Genomic DNA, 21,421 nt, shown 5'->3' on the forward strand with positions numbered 1-21,421 from the left:
CTTTACCACAGTTGGTCGCTTTTGCCACTAAGCTAAGAATTTGGTAAAAATTGTATTGTTGGGGCACCTTATCATACTTCATTAAGCACAGCTACAAAATTATGAAAACAACCAACCCCATACTTTTCAACCCAAAATTTAGATGGAGAACTATACTTTCTGTTTAAGTCAGCCCCTCATACAAACAGAACAAGACACCACACCTTACTTTTACTTAATCTTATCTCATTGAAGAAATGTGTCTTCAAGTATCAAGTCTCAAAAGAATATGATATCTTAGTCAAGATTTTTCAAAATCTTGCATTTTTTGTGGATTTTTTTGCTAGGGTAAGTCCATCAAGCCTTAACAGAAAAATTCTCATCACCATGTCTCACCATAAGATATTTTTGCTGATGCTTCTGTTCACTGAATGTCTTTGCTTCATCATCAGTCATTTTTTCTGAGTGGGAGCAATAATGAAGGTTAGATAGATAAAACAAAATACTTCCATGGTAGTACCAGGCAGTACCAAAGCATCATCAAAACAAAGAAGATGGCCACCTGGCAGGCATAGACAGTATCCAGATTCACTAGATTGTCATGTACACCAGATCACTTTAAATCTTGTAGGCATTCTGAAAATACCTAACATATTCGGATTGGAATCCTTATGATGATGCCATATTATTGGCTCATAATCATTGTGTTCACCAAAAACTATCATAGAAGACATGTTTTGTAATATTTCAAGATGCTTTGGATTTTATTTTTTTTAGGAATGTATTTTTGCTATTCTGATGGGAGGCAATGGATAAATAAGCTTCAGTTTACAAGTTCTTTATTTCTAAGTGTTTTCTAGAATGGAACCCTTTCATAAACTTGGGTCTGCCAGTACTTGAAATGTTTTGCTGATCTATTAAGGAATTTTGTCTTGTGTCATATTTAATTTTACACAGGTTTATTGTATTATTGTGTATTGTCCATAAACTCATAATATTATTATTGTTTCAGCAGCTCTAGCCTTAAATATCAGACATCTCCACCACCATCACGTGCCCAGTCACCTTCAAGCATAGGATCCACTACAGGTTCCTTGAGTTATCACACAGGGTCCCCACTTCCAACTCCAATTACTCACAGGTCAGTTCTCACATATTCATTTTTTACCATGTGCAATTTTCCTCTCCCTGGAAGAGTTTTTAGACATATGCTGATTGAATTTTTTTTATCTGTCAGTTTGTTCCATAAATCATGAGAGATGTCTCATACCTTCAGGCATCAGAAACCTCTTAACTCCAAATCATACTATTTACCAGTTTTATCTTTGCCCAAATTATCTTTTTTGCAGGCCTTTTTCTTACTAACTGGAGTATGGGATCAGTTGACTTAGAACCCAAAGTGGGTAACAGCTTAAGTTGTAGAAGTCTTTTCAGCTTGTTATTCTCCTCAGTTATTATTTAAAGGTATATATACCCATCAGCTTTGGTTCAGGCCCCACTGTCAAAGCTCTAGACTTTGGAATTTACACATAAAATGAGCATTTATGATTATCTTTTTGCACTAGAACCTTTTCCATTTTTCCCTGATGATTCAGGCTATTTGAGTTTGGAAATCAGTATGTCAGAATCCTTTCTAGCATTGCCATGAACTATTAAGGCTATTGATTCTACATGAGTGCCTTATGACCAAATTTTCATACAGTCAGAGGAGTTTTTCTTTGGCCTTACAATGTCTGTATGATTATTTCAGAAACCTCCTTTCTTAGTAGCCCTTGGTGCTTAGAGAAAAATGATAAGGTACAGCACGGTAGACAAGAGAACTGCTCATTATAACCAATGAAGATTTGGATAAAAATCATGTTAATGTACAGATTCTAAAGGAATCTTAAAAACTCCCTCTCTCGGGAACAATTATGCCTGAAGAGTTTATCAGGAAGATCTTTGGTTTACAGTGAAACACATTTCTCATTGAAACTTTACTTTAGGTGTAGAGGGTTGTTGTTAGGGTTGCCAACATCACTGCAGAAGGACCCTTGTGTATCACAAAAGCTTTTAAGGTAATTTTCTCACTGAACTTGGCCTTTTGATAAAGTTTTTCTCCAACAGTTCTCCTCCATATTGGTGTGCTCTCTTGGCTCATAGAAGAAACCCACCCTAGAGAGAAATATAAGTTTTGAAGTATAAAAAACTCTCTCCAGGAAGCGTCTCACCAGCTTTTTTGTGGCTGTATTTACTGCCCTTCTTTCTCTTTTCTTTTGAAAGTCCTTACTTTAACCAGTGGTGATCATAGTTGGGTTGAGGTATGTGGCCTGAGAATAATGAGGTGCTTCTCAATTGATGATAATGGGACCATGTTGTCATCACCAAGTGAAGATTGTTTATTGGTAAGAGGAAGGACTCAGGCTGAGCTACACTATGAACTACTTTGCAGTTGATTAATGAAGGATGAGAGGCATTTACATCACCATTCAGATAAGGTGCTACAAGGTTTCTAACCCCTGAAAGTCAAGTCATCATTCATGGCTTGCTGGACACAACCCTGATGAGAAAGTTTTTATGACTTCAAAATTTTGGTTGATTTATCAGAACAGTTTGTGGTTAATGATTCATTACAATCATAAGCAAGAAGGATTGGTGAAATGCAGTAACCACAGAAATTACAGAGTACAACAACCAAAGCAGTTCATGAATCAGAACATTCATGGTGGAAGGTGATATGTAACAGTAATATTGATTATTAATGCAAGATTTTGTAATGGTTGATCATTACTACTCATCTTTTTCATGAAATAAGGTGCAGTAATTCATGGGCCATGGTCTGAGGTCCTGCACCTCCACACGTAAGGCTTGGGATGCAATTGTGGCCAATTTCTTAAGTTGTTTTTGTCATGGTTATGTTCTTTTCATTAAGAATAATTATAATGTGCACTCTTTTATAATGTAATAAAAAGATTTATTGTACAGAAATCTGTGCATTTTTTCATGCTGACACATGGCTCTCTCTCTCTCTCTCTCTCTCTCTCTCTCTCTCTCTCTCTCTCTCTCTCTCTCTCTCTCATCTCTCTCTCTCTCTCTCTCCTCTCTCTCTCTCTCTCTCTCTCTCTCTCTCTCTCTCTCTCTCTCTCTCTCTCTCTCTCTCCATTTAAAATGGCTTAGGGCCCCACAAAATCTTAATTTGGCCCAGTATATGGAAAATTGATAACCTGAGAAAAAGAAGTGCTTAATTTGTTATTATACACAATTTGCTTGGAGATGTTTTTGATACTCAAAAATATAGTTCATTGTAAACTTAATAAAGATAATAATTCACTTATCCACAGACACGACTGCATGACGGCTGCAGCAAAAAGATACAAATACTTGCGGCGACTTCTCAAGTTTCGTCAAATGGATTTTGAATTTGCAGCCTGGCAGATGGTGTATTTATTTATATCTCCTCAGAAAGTATACAGAAATTTTCAGTATAGGAAACGTAAGTATTTGTGATTAGACTTGTAAAGAAAATTATACTATCATAAGATATTTTCATCCTCAGGGTGATGTAATTAGTTTGTTTATTTTCGTATCTCCTACACCCACAAAGCTGCAATAGCCAGTAGAAAGGGGTCCTAGGGTTGAATTATTAAGATAATACATACTGTGCATAGATTTTCATATTCTTTTGCTGTTTTCCACTCTTAACAAGGCACCATAGGAACATGTATGATGCACCTAAATCAGAACTCCCTATCCACAGCCAAACCTTCATGGATTTTCTGTGGTTCCCCTGACTGCCTCACATGGCCTGGTTCAGCCTATTAACATGTCTTCCCCAGGGTACTACATTCCAGCTTGCTCTATCCCATGCTTGATTCACTCACTCATGTATGTTCTTGCCCTGATAACTCAAAGCACTTTTCACTTCATCCTCTCATCTCATCCTTAATCTCTTCCCCGCCCCTGTTCCTTTCACTTCTGTCTTGTATATCCTCCTACTCAATATCTCCTCACTCATCCTCTCCATATATCCAAACCACATCAATACTTTTTCCTCTTTTTTCCTTACTATACTCTTCTTACTCCACAACCCTCTCTTATCCTATCATTTTTTACTCAATCATCCCTCCTCACACCAGAGGAACCTTTTCAAAATGGGTTGATATCACCAGCGGAGTGCCACAGTTCTTTTCTGGAACTACTACTCTTCCTAATCTTTGTAAATGACGTGCCAGCAGGTATGGACTCCTAATTGAATATGTTTGCAGACGTTGCAAAGGTCATTAGGGAAGTTAAAAGCCTGGAGGATTGGATCAGTTAACAATGGGACCTTAAGATTCCAAAGTTGGTCTGATACATGGTTCATGATGTACAGCCAGAGTAAATGTATGGTATGGGTCATAGTGAAAGAAAGCCTCAATATGATTATCAGGTAACGGGAAACAAGCTGCAGGAATCTATGTATGAGAAATACTTAGGGGTTGACTTTGATGCTCATCTGTTGCCAGAGTCACTTCTTATGAGAATAACTAAGGAGACCAACTGTCTGCTTGCAAGAATTAACTTTGCATTCAGGTTCATGGACAAGGAAATATTCAGCAAGCTGTTTACATCACACATAAACCCAAAATTAGGGTATATCTCTGGTTTGTTCACTGGATGTTAAGTACAACAAAGAGCTAATGGAGAATGGCATGAGGAGAGCAGCAATAAATTTGTATCCATAATTGAAAGAAATGAGTTATAGGGAAAGGCTAGAGGCTTTAAATTTTCCCTCCTTGGAACAAAGACAAATGAAGAGTGACCTGATTACATCCTCAAAGTTTTTGAAACAGATTGGTGATGGAGACAGTGGACAGTTCTTTGAAAAATGTAGGGATAGAACAGGCAGATGATATAACCAGAAATTAAGTTAGAAGCTTTCTAAAGAAGGTGTAAGAGTACTTTTATAGTATAATAGTAATGGTTGAATGGAAAAATAACTGAAGTCATGGTTAATGCAGGAAGCATACAGAAATTGAAGAAGTTCTGTGTCAGAAAATGTTCAAGAGATAGGACTACAAAAGTATAGAACACCTTTACTTACCACCCCATCCATAAGTTAAACTGCCAAGATGACTATACATGCTCCTTCTTGAAACCACTGACCCTCCTCTCTTTCTGCTTGCTAACATGCCTTACTCTCTTAACAAAACTCCTTACTGCATCTAGGAGCTTTCCTCCCACACTATGTATTTGTAACACCTTCCACAGAGCTTCTCTTTCAAGCCTCTCATATGCTTTCTGTGTCCATAAATACCATATACAAATCCTGTTTCTCTAAGTATTTCTTAAACTCATTCTTTATAGCAAACATCCTCTACCACCCCTGAAACCACATTGTTCCTCCCTAATCTGAAACATAGTGCATGTCACCACAGTCTTAATTTCTACTCTCCCATACAACTTTCCAGGTATAATCACCGAACTTATAAATACTTTTGTAATTTGAGCTTACAAATCGTTTTGTTTCAAAGTGAACACCTGATCGACACATCCTTTACCAACCTTGAAGCCACATTTTTTCCACTTCATTCTGAAACTTAGTGCATACTACCACCCTTTCAGTTTCCTCTTTCCCATATGACTTTCCAGGCACACTTACCAAACACACCTATCTCTGTAATTTGGACATTCATATTTGTTTCCCTTGCCTTTATACAGTGGCGCTATAAAGCAGTCTGTCAATCCTCTGGCACCTTACTCTAAGCCACACACATTAAGAACCCTAACTAACCAATCAACAAAACAATCACCTTTATTGAAAAATTCAACACATGAAATAATGTGAGGTTGAAAAAACTCTTAACTTTACTGCTTAGATAGAAGGAAAGATACATGATGATATATGCATTGTGGCATATAAAAGGCCTAAAGAATGTTGTTTGATATCTAAAAGCACCCCTGCAAGGAAGCCAGGATCATCAAGAAGGTGGAAATGTTGTTCAGTATACTACAATAATGAGAGAAACAAGAAACATATAAGGAGCAACTAAAACATTTACAAGAAAACTGTATTAATGATTGAGGTAATTCTCTGATGAACCTTGAACTGACAGTAATGTTAGATGCATGGCAATTGAGAGAAACTGTTGGTCCAACAAACAAAACATGCGGTAAGAGCAACATGTAAGCCCTTACATTTTGGCAAAATCTCATCATAGGTATTTGTAGGTAGGTACTTTCCTTGCCCCTTCCACTTCTAACTCATAGATCCTTCTTGTCAGTCAATCTTCAATCATCCTCTCCACTTAACTGAACCAATTCAGCTCACCCAGGTTGGCCCTCACAGGTCAAACTGCTTACAACCACATCTCTGTTTCATATTGTCATTCCTTACACAGTCATCCCATCTCAGACCACATTTCATCCTCAGGTGGTTTATTTTCAACTTGTCTACCATCTTTCTTTAGTCTCACATTCATATGATACTATTGAGATTATCATACCTTCAAACATACCCATCTTTGCCTTATTAGACACCATCCTCTTGAGTTCACATAGATGCCCTTTTTAATATTATCTTCCACATCATGTATCTGCTTTACATACATCATACAAATCTTATAATAATTTTGTGTGCTGCCTCTAGTAGGTGTGATTTGTATATATTTTTCTTTCTTCCAGAAACCAAGGCTCAGTTTGCTCGTGATGATCCAGCATTTGTAGTTCTGCTGTGTTTTTGGCTGTGTGGTAAGTACTGTATTCAAGTTTACTATTGAAAGAAAATATGTTCGTGCCTCAGTATTGAATTGAACGTGTTTATTTAGAGCAATGAACCTAAATGTGCAAGCATCACAGAATAGATGAAGTATCAGACACTTTTAAGGAAAATTGAAGATTGCTTTGGTAACTTGACTTTCAGAGCATGGGGGAGTTTGTGATAAAATGCTGATTTTCTAGTTTCACTAGAATATAGAAGGGCTTTTGGAATATTTTCCCAGGTTACACATCTTTGACTGGGAATCTGTTGCCCTCTCCCTTCTTACTTTCACATATGCCTTCCTCTACCATAACATCCTCTCACTTCTTTGATAACTATCCATATTAACCCTATATATTCATAGCTCCTCCCACAAGGCATTTATGCTAATCCTAGCATATGCTTTATCCAGATCCATGTACAATTCTTCGTTTCTCCAAGTCATTGTTGTTAATATTGGTGGTAGGATCTCTGAGTGTAGGTTGCTGAAGTGTGAAGCACAACTAAGCTTTTTCTTTTTATTTGGGGTTGATGGTTAGTTATTAAGTGGTTTTGGTGGGAAGGGTCAGTGATTGTTCCAAGTGCTCTGTTTTGTTATATTTTAGCTTTGTTATATTTTCTCGTAATAATATGGAAAGCCTAGCAGGTCAGGCATAATTTAGGATGGTGTGGATGAATTGTTTGTTGAAGATGCTAAGGGGATGCTTTATCTTGTGCAAATCAGGTAACAGTTAACAATCTTAAAGTATTTAGTCTTCAGTTGATATTTATGGTGTAGGAAGTGAATGTTGTGTGTGTTGTATGTGATGCCTAGAATGGCTGGTGTTAAGTGAGACCAGTTGGCTGTCAAAGGTGATGGTAGGTTGCAGGTTGGATTCATGTGCATCTGCAGTCAAAAGGGCAACTGAAGACATCTTTGGAGAAGCATTTTATTTTTTTACAACTGATTTCTGAAAAAATTTTACATCCAGTCATTAAGTTCAAATAATCAATCAGAGCACCATCCAGAATGAATTCAGTAAGCAAGGATTTACTCTACATTTTTTCATGAACATAATAATTATAATATTCTTTCTTAAAATACTATAATCCTCTGCTGATTCAGTTTGTGACCTAATGCATAACATAGCTATTACATTACCAGTATATAGTTATATTTTTCCCTCACAGTACCATGTTTTACATTATAATGTAGGATGGCATATTATAATACAAGCTTAGTCGCTTAGCCAACACGGGAAATGGCGAACATGTATGAAAAAATATATATATTTTCATACACATTCGCCATTTCCCACATCTATAAGGTAGCTTTTAGAACAAAGGACTGAGCCTTAGAGGGAATATCCTCACTTGTCCTCGTTCTGTGTTCCTTTTCTGGAAAAGTAAAAAACAGGAGGAGAGGATTTTCAGCCTCCCGCTCTCTCCCCTTTTAGTTGCCTTTTACGACACACAGGGAATACATGGAAAGTATTCTTTCTCCCCATCCCAGGGATAATATATATATATATATATTTTTTTTTTCATACTATTTGCCATTTCCACGTTAGCAAGGTAGCATTAAGAACAGAGGACTGGGCCTTTGAGGGAATATCTTCACCTGGCCCCCTTCTCTATTCCTTCTTTTAGAAAATTAATAAAAAAAAGAACAAGAGGGGAGGATTTCCAGCCACCCACTCCCTCCCCTTTTAGTCGCCTTCTACGTCATGCAGGGAATACGTGGGAAGTATTCTTTCTCCCCTATATATATATATATATATTTACCTCGCTGAAGCCAGGGGTAGTGATGCTGTTTCCTGTGGGGTGGGGTAGCAACAGGAATGGATGAAGGCAAGCAAGTAAGATTATGTACATATGTATATGTCTGTGTGTGTATGTGTATATATGTATATGTCTGTGTATGGGTGTTTATGTATATACATTTACATATGAGTGGATGGCCCATACGTGGGCAGTATTCTTTCTTCCCTAGCCCCAAGGATATAATATATATATATATATATATATATATTATCCCTGGGGATAGGGGAGAAAGAATACTTCCCACGTATTCCCTGCGTGTCGTACAAGGCGACTAAAAGGGGAGGGAGCGGGGGGCTGGAAATCCTCCCCTCTCATTATTTTTTTTTAATTTTCCAAAAGAAGGAACAGAGAAGGGGGCCAGGTGAGGATATTCCCTCAAAGGCCCAGTTCTCTGTTCTTAATGCTACCTCGCTAATGCTGGAAATGGCAAATAGTTTGAAAGCAAGAATATTTTTTTTCATAATATTCGCCATTTCCCACGTTAGCGAGGTAGCGTTAAAAACAGAGGACTGAGCCTTTATGGAAATATCCACACTTGGCCCCTTTCTCTGTTTCTTCTTTTGGAAAATTAAAAAAAAAGTGTTTCAGTGATTATATAAAATTATGATAATATACTCTGTTGCCTTTTATCACAGCTTAATCAGTAACTTCTTATAAGATTTGGATTCACTTAACATACTGGTAATATCATTGTAGACATTAAAAGAAAGTTATTTACTTTCAAAAAGATATACACAGCTTAATAACTCCACATACCCTGTATCAACTCATTAATTAAGGAAGATTTTAATATAAAATATTGTTGTAATGTAAAAGCAATACAATAATAAGAAATACGTTGCTTTTGTGTTGCATGAGCTGATAAATACTCAGAAGAATCAGATATCATTTCAACATAATGTCATTGACGAGATTCAGAAATATTGACTAGATAGAGTATTTCATATCATTGAGTTGACAAAATATCAGTTAATTGTACAACACCTGTTTCAGTAAAGGTTTTAATAATAGAAAAACAAGCAATATCATGAATATAAAATTTCCCTGTTTTTATATGTAGTTTGGTTATAATTCATTAGAAAATTTAACCCTTAAACAGTAACAAACATCATGTGGTGTCACGATAGGACAATGGCTATTATCAAATATTTCAGCTTTGTGAATATGTGTATTAGCCTGTGGAATCAACCTGCCATTTAGGAGACATATGTGATTCATAATATCATTGTTGAGATTCATTGAAATATTTACTGGAAAAGAGATTTAAGATTGTCCCTGAAAGAAAATTCTTTATCTTAGATTCAAAGTGAATAGACAGTGCTGTTACACTGACTGTTGGTAATTTTCACTATAAGGGACGCAGTACAAGAGATGAATGCATTAATCCATAAATTACCATGTTTTCACATACATTCATCTCTCACTTATACAGTGACCTTAAGTATAACTTGGTTTTACCCAGTCCACTTAATCTACTTAATATTACATTAGAAATTGTAGGTATTACTGGGCTCTGCCTATGTGTGTTTATGAACAGATCTACAGTTACATTCAGCAAGGCTGTATCATTGTCAGTGAATGGAAAGGCTCTTTGCTCAAATAGAGAAAATGATGGGTTCTATACCTAGCATATTCATGCTGTTACCTCAGCCAAGATAAACCAGCCATCATATATGAGTTTATGTGTTCCTTTCTCAACTTACATGTTTTCATGAACTGAGTCTTCCCCTAACTGTTCTTACCCTTTACCCAGCTTCTCAGTTTTTTGCATGCTAAAATATTTCAGTGCCTTTCCTTATTTGAGCTTTTCCACTAAGTTTTATAAGTGGCATGTTCACAGTATGCATAATTATTAAATTTATTATGATTTGTTTTTGGTTGGTAACCTCGGAAGTATGGAGGATAGAAGAGAATTCAGTGTATTAGTTAATTTAACTGTAAAGCTGTCACATACACTGTGATTTATGTCATTTACATTTTTAGTCATAGTAGACAGTTCAGAAGGTGAAAGGCCATGCGCAGTCAGGAGTTCTTTGTATATGCAAGGACTGTCCCACCATGGACGGAACCTGCTCCAACCTTCTAAGTGGCTCAATTTTAGTTTCAGTCCATTGCTAGCCACAAGACCGGAAATATAAACATCTTCTAATTCTATTAAAGGTCTGTGTTTTGCTTCCTCAAGGAGATGAGGGATGATGTTGGAGGTCATTATATAAGCAGTACCTGATAAGAAAGGAGGTAGAATATCACCTGCATAAACTTTGGGATCTAGATACCATTTAGAGTGTGGGTCTCTATCTGCTTTCACCCTGTTATATAAGTAGCCCCCAAACATATAAGATTCGTACTCATGGCTTAAGGAGTTTATGAAGTAGTTAACATATTGTTTTGGTTTGAACCTGTTACATGAATTCTTTTGGGGAGACTCTTTAGACAGTTGAGTTGTAGGATCTGTTCCCCACATAGCACTGTCTTGTGAATTGTCTTGTCTTTCTCTACCATATGTATTTTGCCTTGCTTCACTAACACAAACTGTTAAGTAATGCATTTTCTTTATGTTGATAAAAGCATCGTCATCAGTTTTGAGTGTAAAAGTGGCATTCTTGCAGAATTTTTGTGCCCACATTAAGAGGCTGAGAGTTTTCAGAGTCAGGTTGGAGTAGGAGTCATGGAAGCTGGAGTCCTGGGCAATATCATCATGTTGATTTGCTTCAGCTGTCAAAAGTGCCTGCCAATTCAGAATGTTTGTTATTTTTACGGGAAATCCTCTGAAATAATTTTTACACTTTACATAAAATTCTTTGAAAAATTTTAGTAGAAGTTAACCACTGAAAATCTGAGAAGTTAACTTTACAATACACAGACATAACATTTCTAAGTATACATCATAGCATGCTGTCTCAGCAGAAACTCTTCGAGAGAGACTAGATTTAGTACATATTAGACTTCCATATTAATACGTATATACATAAACATTGCCACCTTTTACTTCATGTCTGGTGTTCACCTATACTCAACTCACCTCATTCTGGTACAAACATTCATTTTAATTCCCCATGGAAAGGTCTCTGGGGCCTCATCCATTCTAAACCTCATGTGTATAATGCACCAAAATTTCCACTCCCTATCCACATTCAGGCCACACACACAAAACATGTTAAGTTCCCAAGTGCACTTTTGTGTAATAATCACATCATCAGGGGAGATACAAAAGAGAAATATATCAGTCAGTTGACATACAATGAAGAGATGTAACTTAGGACGCCATCTGGTGAACATGTTTGAAAAAAATTATATGCTTGAGGGATTAGTAGACCCACTAGTGATATATGGATGCAAGACATGGACTATAGATAAGGCTGTGCAGAAATGCAATGCTTGTGGACAATATGTGGTGTAAAGTTTGGCCGTGTAAGTAATGAATGGGTGAGAGAGATTTGTAGCAACAAAAAGAGGATGGTTGAGAGAGAGCTGAAGATGGTGTGCTAAAGGGTTTTGGACATCAGGGAAAATGAGTGAGGAAAGGTTGAGAGAGGTAATATATGTATCAGAAGTGGGAGGAACAAGAAAAATGGGGAAACCACACTGGAGACTGAAGGATGGAGTGAAAAAGAGCTGAATCAGGGCACATGAAGCATCTGGGGTAAACCATGGAAAGGTCCGTAGGGCCTGAATGTGGATAGGGAGTTTTTATTATCATTATTATACTTAACTGCCATTTCCTGCCATAGGACTTAGGCATCTAAAAGGAGTGGGAGCAGGGGGCTGGAAATCCTCCCCTCCTGTTTTACTTTTCCAAAAGAAGGAACAGAGATGCAGACCATATGAGGATTTTTCACCTCTGGGCTCAGTCATCTTTTCTTGATGCTACCTCGCAAACGCAGGAGACAGCGACAAAGCAAAATAAATTAATAAAACCTTGCTAACATGGGAAATGGCGAATATGTAGGGTAAAAAATATATTTTATTCATTTTAATTTACTTGACTGCTGTTTCCCACATCAGCGAGGTAGCACCAGGAAACAGAAGAAGAAAGAATGGCCCATCTGCTCATACACACACACCCTATCCACAACCAGGCCCCATAGACCTTTCCATGGTTTACCTCAGACGCTTCACTAATTATGTGCCTTTAAATAAATCAGATTATCCCTGGGGATAGGAGAGAAAGAATACTTCCCACGTATTCCCTGCGTGTCGTAGAAGGCGACTAAAAGGGGAGGGAGCGGGAGGCTGGAAATCCTCCCCTTTGGTTTTTTTCAATTTTCCAAAAGAAGGAACAGAGAACGGGGCCAGGTGAGGATATTCCCTCAAAGGCCCAGTCCTCTGTTCTTAACGCTACCTCGCGAATGCGGGAAATGGCGAATAGTAAGGGGAAAAAAAAAAAAATGACAGTTTGCAAAGTGAAGCCTTTTCTTGTACTCTTGATATTGAAAAAATATGATTACTTCACAGACACTTCATAACTAACCAATAATCGAGAAATTAGTAATAAGACCTAAAGAAGCTGAAAGCCAAAGTTATCATATTTACTTTAACCTCCACCATTCATGCAAAATTTTCCAGTAAACATGACAAGGACTAGTTCTGTACATCATAAAAGAACTCTCATCCCAACTTCATTGGTCGGGAATTAAAGCCAGGAATTATAGGTTGTGAATGCAGGATTTGACGAGCTTTGGTGAAAAATACTAACCTTTAATGAACTGTTTGTTGTTGCTCCAACATAAAAAACAAGAGGCCAAGATGGTGGTAAGTTAGCTCCCCAACTTTGCCGAACTGCTTGTCTTGCTTCATAATTAGCCACAGAAGATGGTACAATGATGAGTACATCAACTTTGCTGTTTTGACAGGTCTCTCTTGTTTTAACTGGCTCCAAAGACATGTGATGCAAGCTGAGAATATTTGTAATAGTTAATAAGTCAATTGGTATTCTTTAGATTTCATAAATACTATCTGCACTCACAACTCCCAAATAAATATGCACTATTGGGTACTTCTCTTAGGTCTATTTTTTTATTAGTAGTAGTTTTGTCACAACCTACGACCCCTTTTGTGATTGCTCCTACAGTAGCATTTATGGATCTAGAGAAGGCATATGATAGAGTTGATAGAGATGCTCTGTGGAAGGTATTAAGAGTATATGGTGTGGGAGGTAAGTTGCTAGAAGCAGTGGCGTGGGAGTGGACTTAGCGCCAGGAAAAGACCACAAAGGCCACATTCATTCACACTCACTCTCTAGCTGTCATATGTAATGCACTGAAACCACAGCTCCCTTTCCACATACAGGCCCCATATATATATATATATATATATATATATATATATATATATATATATCATTGAATGTTGGAAATTACACAGGAATGCTCAAAATATTTATTAAATAATTTATCAAATAATTGAAAAATTGGCCTACTTCCTTTGAGCAGAATAATAATAAATGAAAAATACAGGAGTTACCTTTACAAGTATACACAGTGGGATAAGGAAACAGAGGGTAGTGAGAATATATAGCAAAAACCAAGAGTCAAGAAATAAATGGAAGTAACCTGTGAAGGATGATATGGCATCTAAGAAAAGTATATCACCTGTAGCTTCAGGAAGGCTATAATGTGAGAATAAAGAACAATCTGGGGGAAACATGTCAGTTTTCCCACAGCGATTCCAGTACTCCAGAGAATATTAGAATGTTACTCTGTACATTGTGTGGCTCACCTTTAAAAGGCAGTTACACTTTATCAAGAAATGGTATTTTTCCAGAAAATAAAATAAGTTGTGTGAGGATTAAGTGTTAAGTTTTCAGTTACTTTTACAGTCCTGTGCAAAATACAATGCAGTATTCCTTACTTGTTTAAGAAAGCTGTGGTGTTCATTAGCTGCAGTTCTGTTGAAGGCCTAGAGACCTCTGTAGACCATAATGCCCTTAATATTATGATTACTACAGCCAGTACTGAAGTTCCCAGGCCCATCAACTGGGTCCCTCGTCTACAGCGCCACATGACTGTTTTTGTACTGTCACATCACTGTTGTTTTAATTCTTGCCTCAGTGCTGTTGAAGCAGAAGTCATAAAGTTTCTTTGAGAACATGAATTCCATAGTCATATTTTCATCTGCAGAATATTAATATGAAGCATTATAGAAAAAGGAAAGAAATTGTATTTTTGTTACAGAATGACATATTAGGAAAATTAAATTTTGAAGTATTAAAAATCTCGATGAAACTACTGATACAAAAATTTATTGCAAAAAAATTTACTAGTAGAGCCTTTTCATATGAAATGAGTGTGAGTAGATTGGGGAAATATAAAATAAGAACAGAAGAAAAAAGCCAAGAACTGTATATGAGCATTAGCTTTTGTAAAGCTTCAGTTAAAATTTTTGACAGTACTTCTGCAAGCTTATAAGCTAGTATGTAATCCAGTAATGTCCACTTACCCCCTTTCCTTCTCCATATTGTTGTAAAACAGGTATTCCCAATCACCAGTCTTTTCAGCATAACTCCACAAGCTGTTCACTGAATATCTCATGCCCTCCATTTATACCCTCATCTGCCTCAAAACCACTTTTGCACTCAAATTACTTATCACTAGTACTAATGTGCAGCATCAAAACTACTGACACATACTCTCTCATCCTCCCAAAATCTCTCTCTCTTCGTCAGACTTCTCATGTCCAAGTTCATAAACTAATAATTATCTACCTCTCATAATGCACTTCCATTTTTACCCTACCTCAATCTGGAGCTAACTTCCTTGCACTCTCACACATTCCCACAACTCCTCCTTTGGCAGAATTACTACCCCTTCCTTTGCTTCGGCCCTCACGCTAACCTCTGCCTTTATCCCCCATGACATTCCCAAACCATTCTTTCCCCTTACTCTTGAGCTTTGTTTCAGTCAGAACTACAATATCCAGATTCCTTCTGCAAAAATTCTACATATTCCTTCCGTCTTCTCATTGTGGTCAAATCCACTTGCATTCAACCACCTTGTTGTGAGCAATGGAGATGGATAAGTAGTTCTTGCTTGGCCCCTTCCTGTGTTCCAACTTTTTGAAGTTGAAATACAATAAGGGAAGGGTTTCCAAACCTCCTCCCCCAGTTGTCTTTTGGAGCCCACAGGGAATACATGGGAAGTTTTCTTTCTCACATATCCCCAAGGAGTACATATGTTTCATATTTTTACTGTACAAAACAGTTTCTTTTACCTTCAGGGTTCCCCCATTAATGAGATATGAAAATGCACTGCAATCCTCAGGAGACAAATATTGGTGTATTTTTACTCTCATAATCAGCCTCATAGTGAGGTTTTTATTAGTAACGTTGACATTTTACAAGTGAATTACCTAATTTTACATCAATTAGCCCCACAATTTCTCTGATATGCATAACCATAATGACCATGTTTAACATCATTCATTAAAATATAATGTTCCAGATCCAACTTTGCTGGTATTTCTGTTATCACTTTGAACCAGATAAAGCACTTAAAAGCATAAATAGGCTTTTCCGTAAGTTAGTTTTGATGCTGAGCTACACAACTTGAACTGAGAAGGTCTCATCATCAGCTGCTTACTTTATTTACCATTTAAATTTCATGGATTTTTACATTACCGAACCCAATATTTTCTGTGGGCTCTGGAGCCATTCGCACTAGAGAGGTATTTAATACTGTATGATGAAAAGTAATCCTAGTAAAGCTTCCTTTTATAATCTGTTATGCACACTAAATACAGCTAATCTTTTAAAACATAAAATTTTACTGCTTTAGATTGTGGAAATGAATTACACTTTTACCTGATTCTTTGCTTTCAAGGCCTATTTATCCTGTGGTGTGCTGCTACTGGGGAGGGTAAAGTACCAGTTTAGGGGAAAACAGAAATAGTGTCCACATTTGGAAGAAATTCACATAACTGAACTCTTTGTAAGTAGTACAAGTGATTTAATGACAAGAGGATGTGATTTGGAGCATGAAATTGTATGTTATGTTAATAGATAATGATAGTAATGGAGTTATGGTGATTTAATGTGTGTTAGAAGTAAGGTTAACACATCTTAAAATCAGTTGAACCCATGAAGTAAGGTTAACACATCTTAAAATCAATTGAACCCATGAAAATCTCACCTAACTTCCCTTAGCAACCTAAATTTACATTATCTTGATTTTATCTGGTGTGAATCTTTATGTCATTTGCATTCATTGCAAGGAAGATTGTTATGTCTTTAAGAATTTGCAGAGTATGTCCACTTTCTACAGCTGCATCCAATCAATATGCTAGGAAGAAAATAACTTTGGTGTATTTCAAGTATGATGCTGAATAATTTATCTCGACCTCTGCAAGAGGTTAGTTTAGGTTTTCAAGGTGACTTATAAGTGTTTCATTTTTACCTCATATTTTAACTGATTATCATAGAATTTTCCTCTGTTCATTAGAAAATATGCACCCCTTTACTAATGAATTCAGTTATAGAGACCTAACTACTCAAGTCTTAAATGTTTTACATAGACCGTTTCATATGTATTTTTCTGTTCCATGATCGTTAGGCAACGTTTTAAACTCTTTAGGAGGTACCTTGATACTCCAAGACAATTATGACAAAAATGTATCACTCATAAGCACCATTGTTGAAGAAAACTGCTGTAAAGACACGCGGAGTAAACATTTGTTTATGTTTCGTGTCCTTCTCGGGGAGAGATTCTAGGTGTCTCCAGACAGTGAGATAATTAGTTATTTATCTGACACTTCTTATGATAACGTATTGATCATTTGTTTTTCCTAGACACGTCCCATATTTAAACGATTTATTGTTAAAATTATTTCTCAGAAAAAAAAAGAATCCATGCATTAAAATGAAGAGAAGGTGCTTTGTGCAGCTTACTCGGATGTAGATATGGTCGGCCATTTCTCGAGTTCTCAAGATAAATAAAACGTTTGCTTTCCTGTAGATAAGCTTAGACTTCCGGGCTTCCTTATTTACTTAGGAATTCGATGGTTAGATATTAGATGATCTTAAATTATGTTGGAGTACGACCACCCTTAAAAATGTGAACATGGAAACAAGGGTTCATATATTTTATGCCTCGATTACTATATATATATATATATATATATATATATATATATATATATATTATATATATATATATATATATATATATATATATATATATATATATATATATATATATTGAAATGCTTTTTTTCAATATAAGGACAGAAGTCCTCTCTGAGGCAACATTGTGAGTGAAAAAGTAAGCTGAAGTGGATGATCATGAAAATATAGACGACGTAAAATGATTACCTCTGAAGTGGAAGACAAAAAAGGGAATCAATTTAAAGTAAACATGAGTATCCGTGTTTATGTTTAAACTGTTTAGGGAAGATATGTTACTCACAGTCAAGGGTTCATTGGGGTGTTATATTTCCAAAGAATGTTTATAGTCGCGTGAAGAGAAATCTAACTAAAGGGTGTAACGATATTAGTAAGAGAAGGCTATGCCACATTATATAACAGAACTCTCTCTACAGAAATGTAATGTATGAAACTGCTTATCTTTTATTTGATTTTTCTCAAAAGTAAAATATATAGTCAGACTGATATTAGTAAATCAAGAACACAAGCATTTTTTTTTTTTTTTTTTAGCAAAAGGCAGGTGAGGGCCTAAGTTCCCTTCCTCCCTTTTTGTACTTTTGAAATCAATGTAATTTTATTAGAAATGTTCAGCGAACCCCACGTCCTCATACCTCCTTACCCCATAAGTACCTTATGTCTTCAGGGCTCCCGCAGCGCATAGGAAGGTGGCTTCTTCCACCGGGCAAGATATCAGGTCACAAAGTGTGATGTGTGTGTGTGTATCTATAAGGGGAAAGTACGGGGAATTTGAGTTCAGTATTTTCGTTGTGGTAATTGCATCGTGAGCTAAAGGGTCTTCGTCATCATTGCCCAGAACACCACATATGCTTGCTTTTTCCATGAGCTTCCTTCTATACAGAACATCCTGTTGTTGAAGCAGTTAACTTGTCATACAGACAAGCCCTTTGTCTTAACACCATCTTCTTGTCTTAACACCATCTTCATGCTGCCGTTCCAGCTCCCGTGTTTGTTCGTGCATGCTGTCACATTATTTCCCTTTGACATCTTTTGCATCTTTTGGTACACTTGTGGTAATCTTTACTACTGTGATAAATGTTCATGAAGATCGTTTTTAGTAATGCCTGAAAAGATGTTTAGGTATATGACAGTGGCTAGTATAGTCCACACTTAGTACACATACTCATGTGGAGATGATCCAGATGACATAGGCAGCTTTAAAAGACATAGCAATGACTTCTTATTGACTTGCTTCTTGTTGGAATAGTGAACTCTTCTAATTGGCTATAGTTGTGAACGAAAATTGAATTGTTGCAGTCTTTGTCCGTCACCAGTCTCACCATATTGCACTAAGTAGTATTGCTTATGGTAAAAAATTTGCTTAGATCAGTTTGCTATATGAACTCCTTGGAGCCGAGCAACAATTTTTGTCTGCATTAAGCTGGAGCAAAATTTGGTTTCCACGACATGGAGGTCTTAAGTCATGCTTTCAACATGATTTCTTCCTCGGTCATATCAGTATTTTCCAGGCCATTGTTTTCAGCTACTGTAGTGATGTCTGTGATAGCATTGATCATACATAAGCTAGCCCTATACCTTCATGGCCACGATTTTTAATTTTTTTTTCTTGCCCACTGTCTGGCCCTGATTATCCCATTAGGGCTACTAAATGGTCATGAGGGAGAGTGATACCAGTCATATTATGGCTGAATGATGCCATTCTTGATTCCACCCAAATAAATGCACTCCTTCCAGGTGCATTGGTCATAATGATGAATACATCCAAGTTATGTGAGCAAAAATAGTGTGTTGCACAGTTGATGGTTTTATGGCAACTTGGATATTCATGAGTTGCATCATCACATGTGACAATCACCACTGGTTTGGCCATGCCATCTGATGTTTGCATAATTTTCTTGAACTGGGGTAGCTCGTGTATAAGTCCTTCAAATGACTGAAAGCAAAGATGTATTTAGCAATTAGATTTCAAGGTATGTTGGTTCTAAATACAAGACAGCATTGTTAGTTAAACTATTATAATTTCATTAGCAGCACTTACTAATGGCACCAGCTTGTGGGCTTTGGGTACTATATGATCATGGAGCAAAGCATTGCATTCTATATCCTTTCATTCCTCAGTGCTCTCAGAACTTTTGCCCCTTCACCCACTCCATGACTCACTTTCTGCATCCATGGCTCCATGCTTATTATTGTGTGTGCTAAATTACTGATAATTATGGACTAGATTTATAAAGAAGCCACTCGTTCAAATCCACAGCCAAGATACAGACAGTAGTTAAGGTACTAATGATATCTTTGATATTTGTATGTTTTTGGTTTTATGTGGGGAATGGATAAACATAATACAAGCTTAAAAGTACTCTCTTTTTTTCAAAAATATATATGCCTGTTTAGTTTAAAACTATTCCAAAAATATGTTTCTGCATTTTGTGTATGGGAGGAGGGACTTTTTACTTCACTGAGTTGTAGGAAAGCTGAGCCTATGTAGCTTAAAAGGTTTATTGCACATGAGTTACCATTTTTACAAAGTCTTTAGTTTGATGATTTCCACAGAGGATTATTTTAAGTTCTGTTGATACAGTATTTTCTTCTTTTCAGTGACATCAGCAGGTTTTGCAGTGGTGCTGAAATTAAGTTTTGGAAGTTTCTTGAGGTTCTTAGTGTACACAGTATGTGTGGACACCCTGGCCATAGGCATCATTGTTGCAACAGTTCTCTGGTTAGTTCTTATGCCTTTTTTTTTAACTTATCTTATCATGCTATATATAGTTAAGCTTTGAAAGTTCTTTGATTTTAGTATTTAAAAGGATCCTTTGTTGTTATAGAATTGCAGTGAAATAAATGTAAGCACCACCTGGTGGATTGTGGAAGACAGCTCATTGGATATAGATATTGTGACTAAAATGACTGATTATACAAGGCTGTTTGTGCCTTTTTTTCACTTAAGGCACAGTAGTTGATCCAGGTTCTTCAAACGATGACTTGGTGAGAACAATATTAGTATTTGAACTGGAGAAGTATATGGGTAAGAATGAAAATTAAAAACTCGTTATATTAAAAAGATAATATTGGAATGTTTAATGTCAATTTTAGAATAATTATCATAAGATTTTGAAACAGCAGTGTATCCTGTTACAAATATAACATGGAAGGGAAAACATTCAGTTGATAGATAGTAATAATAACACTCACATCCCAACCCCTAACAAACTGCATATCTGTTTCTCTCTCCAAGATGCTTGCACTTACATCTCCCATCACCCCATCCATAAACAAATTAGAGAGACTTGTGATGTCACTCATGTACTTTTGCCACAGACCCACCTTCACCGGGAACCATTTGCCCTCCTTTCTTCATAATAGCACATACTCAATAAAAGCACTTCACTTCTTGCAGTCTTTCTCTCACACCATATATTCAGTAAACCTTCCACAGAACGTCTCTTTTAACCCACTCACATACTTTCTTTAGATCCTTAAATGTCTCACAAATCCTTCTGTTTCTCCAGGTATTTCTCATACACATTCTTCAAAGTGTACACCTGCTCCACACATCCTCTGCTACTCGTACAGCTTCATTGTTCCTCCTTATTTGGAAGTTCTGTGTATGCCACCAACATCTTAGACACCACTCTTCCAGACACCTTGCTAAGCACATTCTATAGACTCAATATCTCTGTAATTTGAACAATTACTTTTGTCCTCCTTGCCATTATTTAATGGCACTATCAGGCGTTTTGCCAATCCTCAAGCATCTTACCATGAGCCGTACATGCAATAAAAATCCTAACTAACCAATCAGTAGT

The 21,421-nt window shown here is 36.7% G+C and overlaps 2 protein-coding genes across 9 annotated transcripts in view; one reads left to right on the forward strand and one right to left on the reverse strand.

Annotated features, from left to right (window-relative positions):
• The window catches only part of LOC139746535 (protein unc-50 homolog), a 45,958-nt gene that overhangs the window by 18,129 nt on the left and 6,408 nt on the right, over window positions 1–21,421 (forward strand). For 4 of the 6 annotated variants that reach the window (XM_071657865.1, XM_071657861.1, XM_071657864.1 and 1 more), the window contains exons 2-5: window positions 995–1,120; window positions 3,300–3,451; window positions 6,622–6,687; window positions 20,214–20,334. In XM_071657865.1, the coding sequence (XP_071513966.1) occupies window positions 3,310–3,451; window positions 6,622–6,687; window positions 20,214–20,334 (329 nt within the window). In that variant the 5' untranslated portion in view covers window positions 995–1,120; window positions 3,300–3,309. Of the gene's footprint in view, window positions 1–991; window positions 1,121–3,299; window positions 3,452–6,621; window positions 6,688–20,213; window positions 20,335–21,421 lie in introns of all 6 variants that reach the window. The other 2 variants (XM_071657860.1, XM_071657863.1) reach the window with 1 other exon arrangement.
• Window positions 7,613–17,471, reverse strand: LOC139746533 (beta-1,3-galactosyltransferase 5-like). 3 transcript variants are annotated; one of them, XM_071657859.1, is made up of 4 exons: window positions 17,382–17,471; window positions 14,351–14,552; window positions 13,197–13,395; window positions 7,613–11,228 (listed from the first exon to the last, which is right to left on the reverse strand). In XM_071657859.1, exons 2-4 carry the CDS (start codon window positions 14,500–14,502, stop codon window positions 10,362–10,364), a joined length of 1,218 nt encoding a protein of 405 aa, XP_071513960.1. In that variant the 5' UTR covers window positions 14,503–14,552; window positions 17,382–17,471; the 3' UTR covers window positions 7,613–10,361. The 3 variants fall into 3 exon arrangements, with proteins under 3 accessions (XP_071513960.1, XP_071513958.1, XP_071513959.1); XM_071657857.1 differs by lacking the exon at window positions 17,382–17,471 and adding an exon at window positions 17,123–17,222; XM_071657858.1 differs by lacking the exon at window positions 17,382–17,471 and adding an exon at window positions 17,075–17,193.

The sequence above is a fragment of the Panulirus ornatus genome, chromosome 65 (assembly GCF_036320965.1).
Source record: "Panulirus ornatus isolate Po-2019 chromosome 65, ASM3632096v1, whole genome shotgun sequence".
Taxonomy (NCBI): domain Eukaryota; kingdom Metazoa; phylum Arthropoda; class Malacostraca; order Decapoda; family Palinuridae; genus Panulirus; species Panulirus ornatus.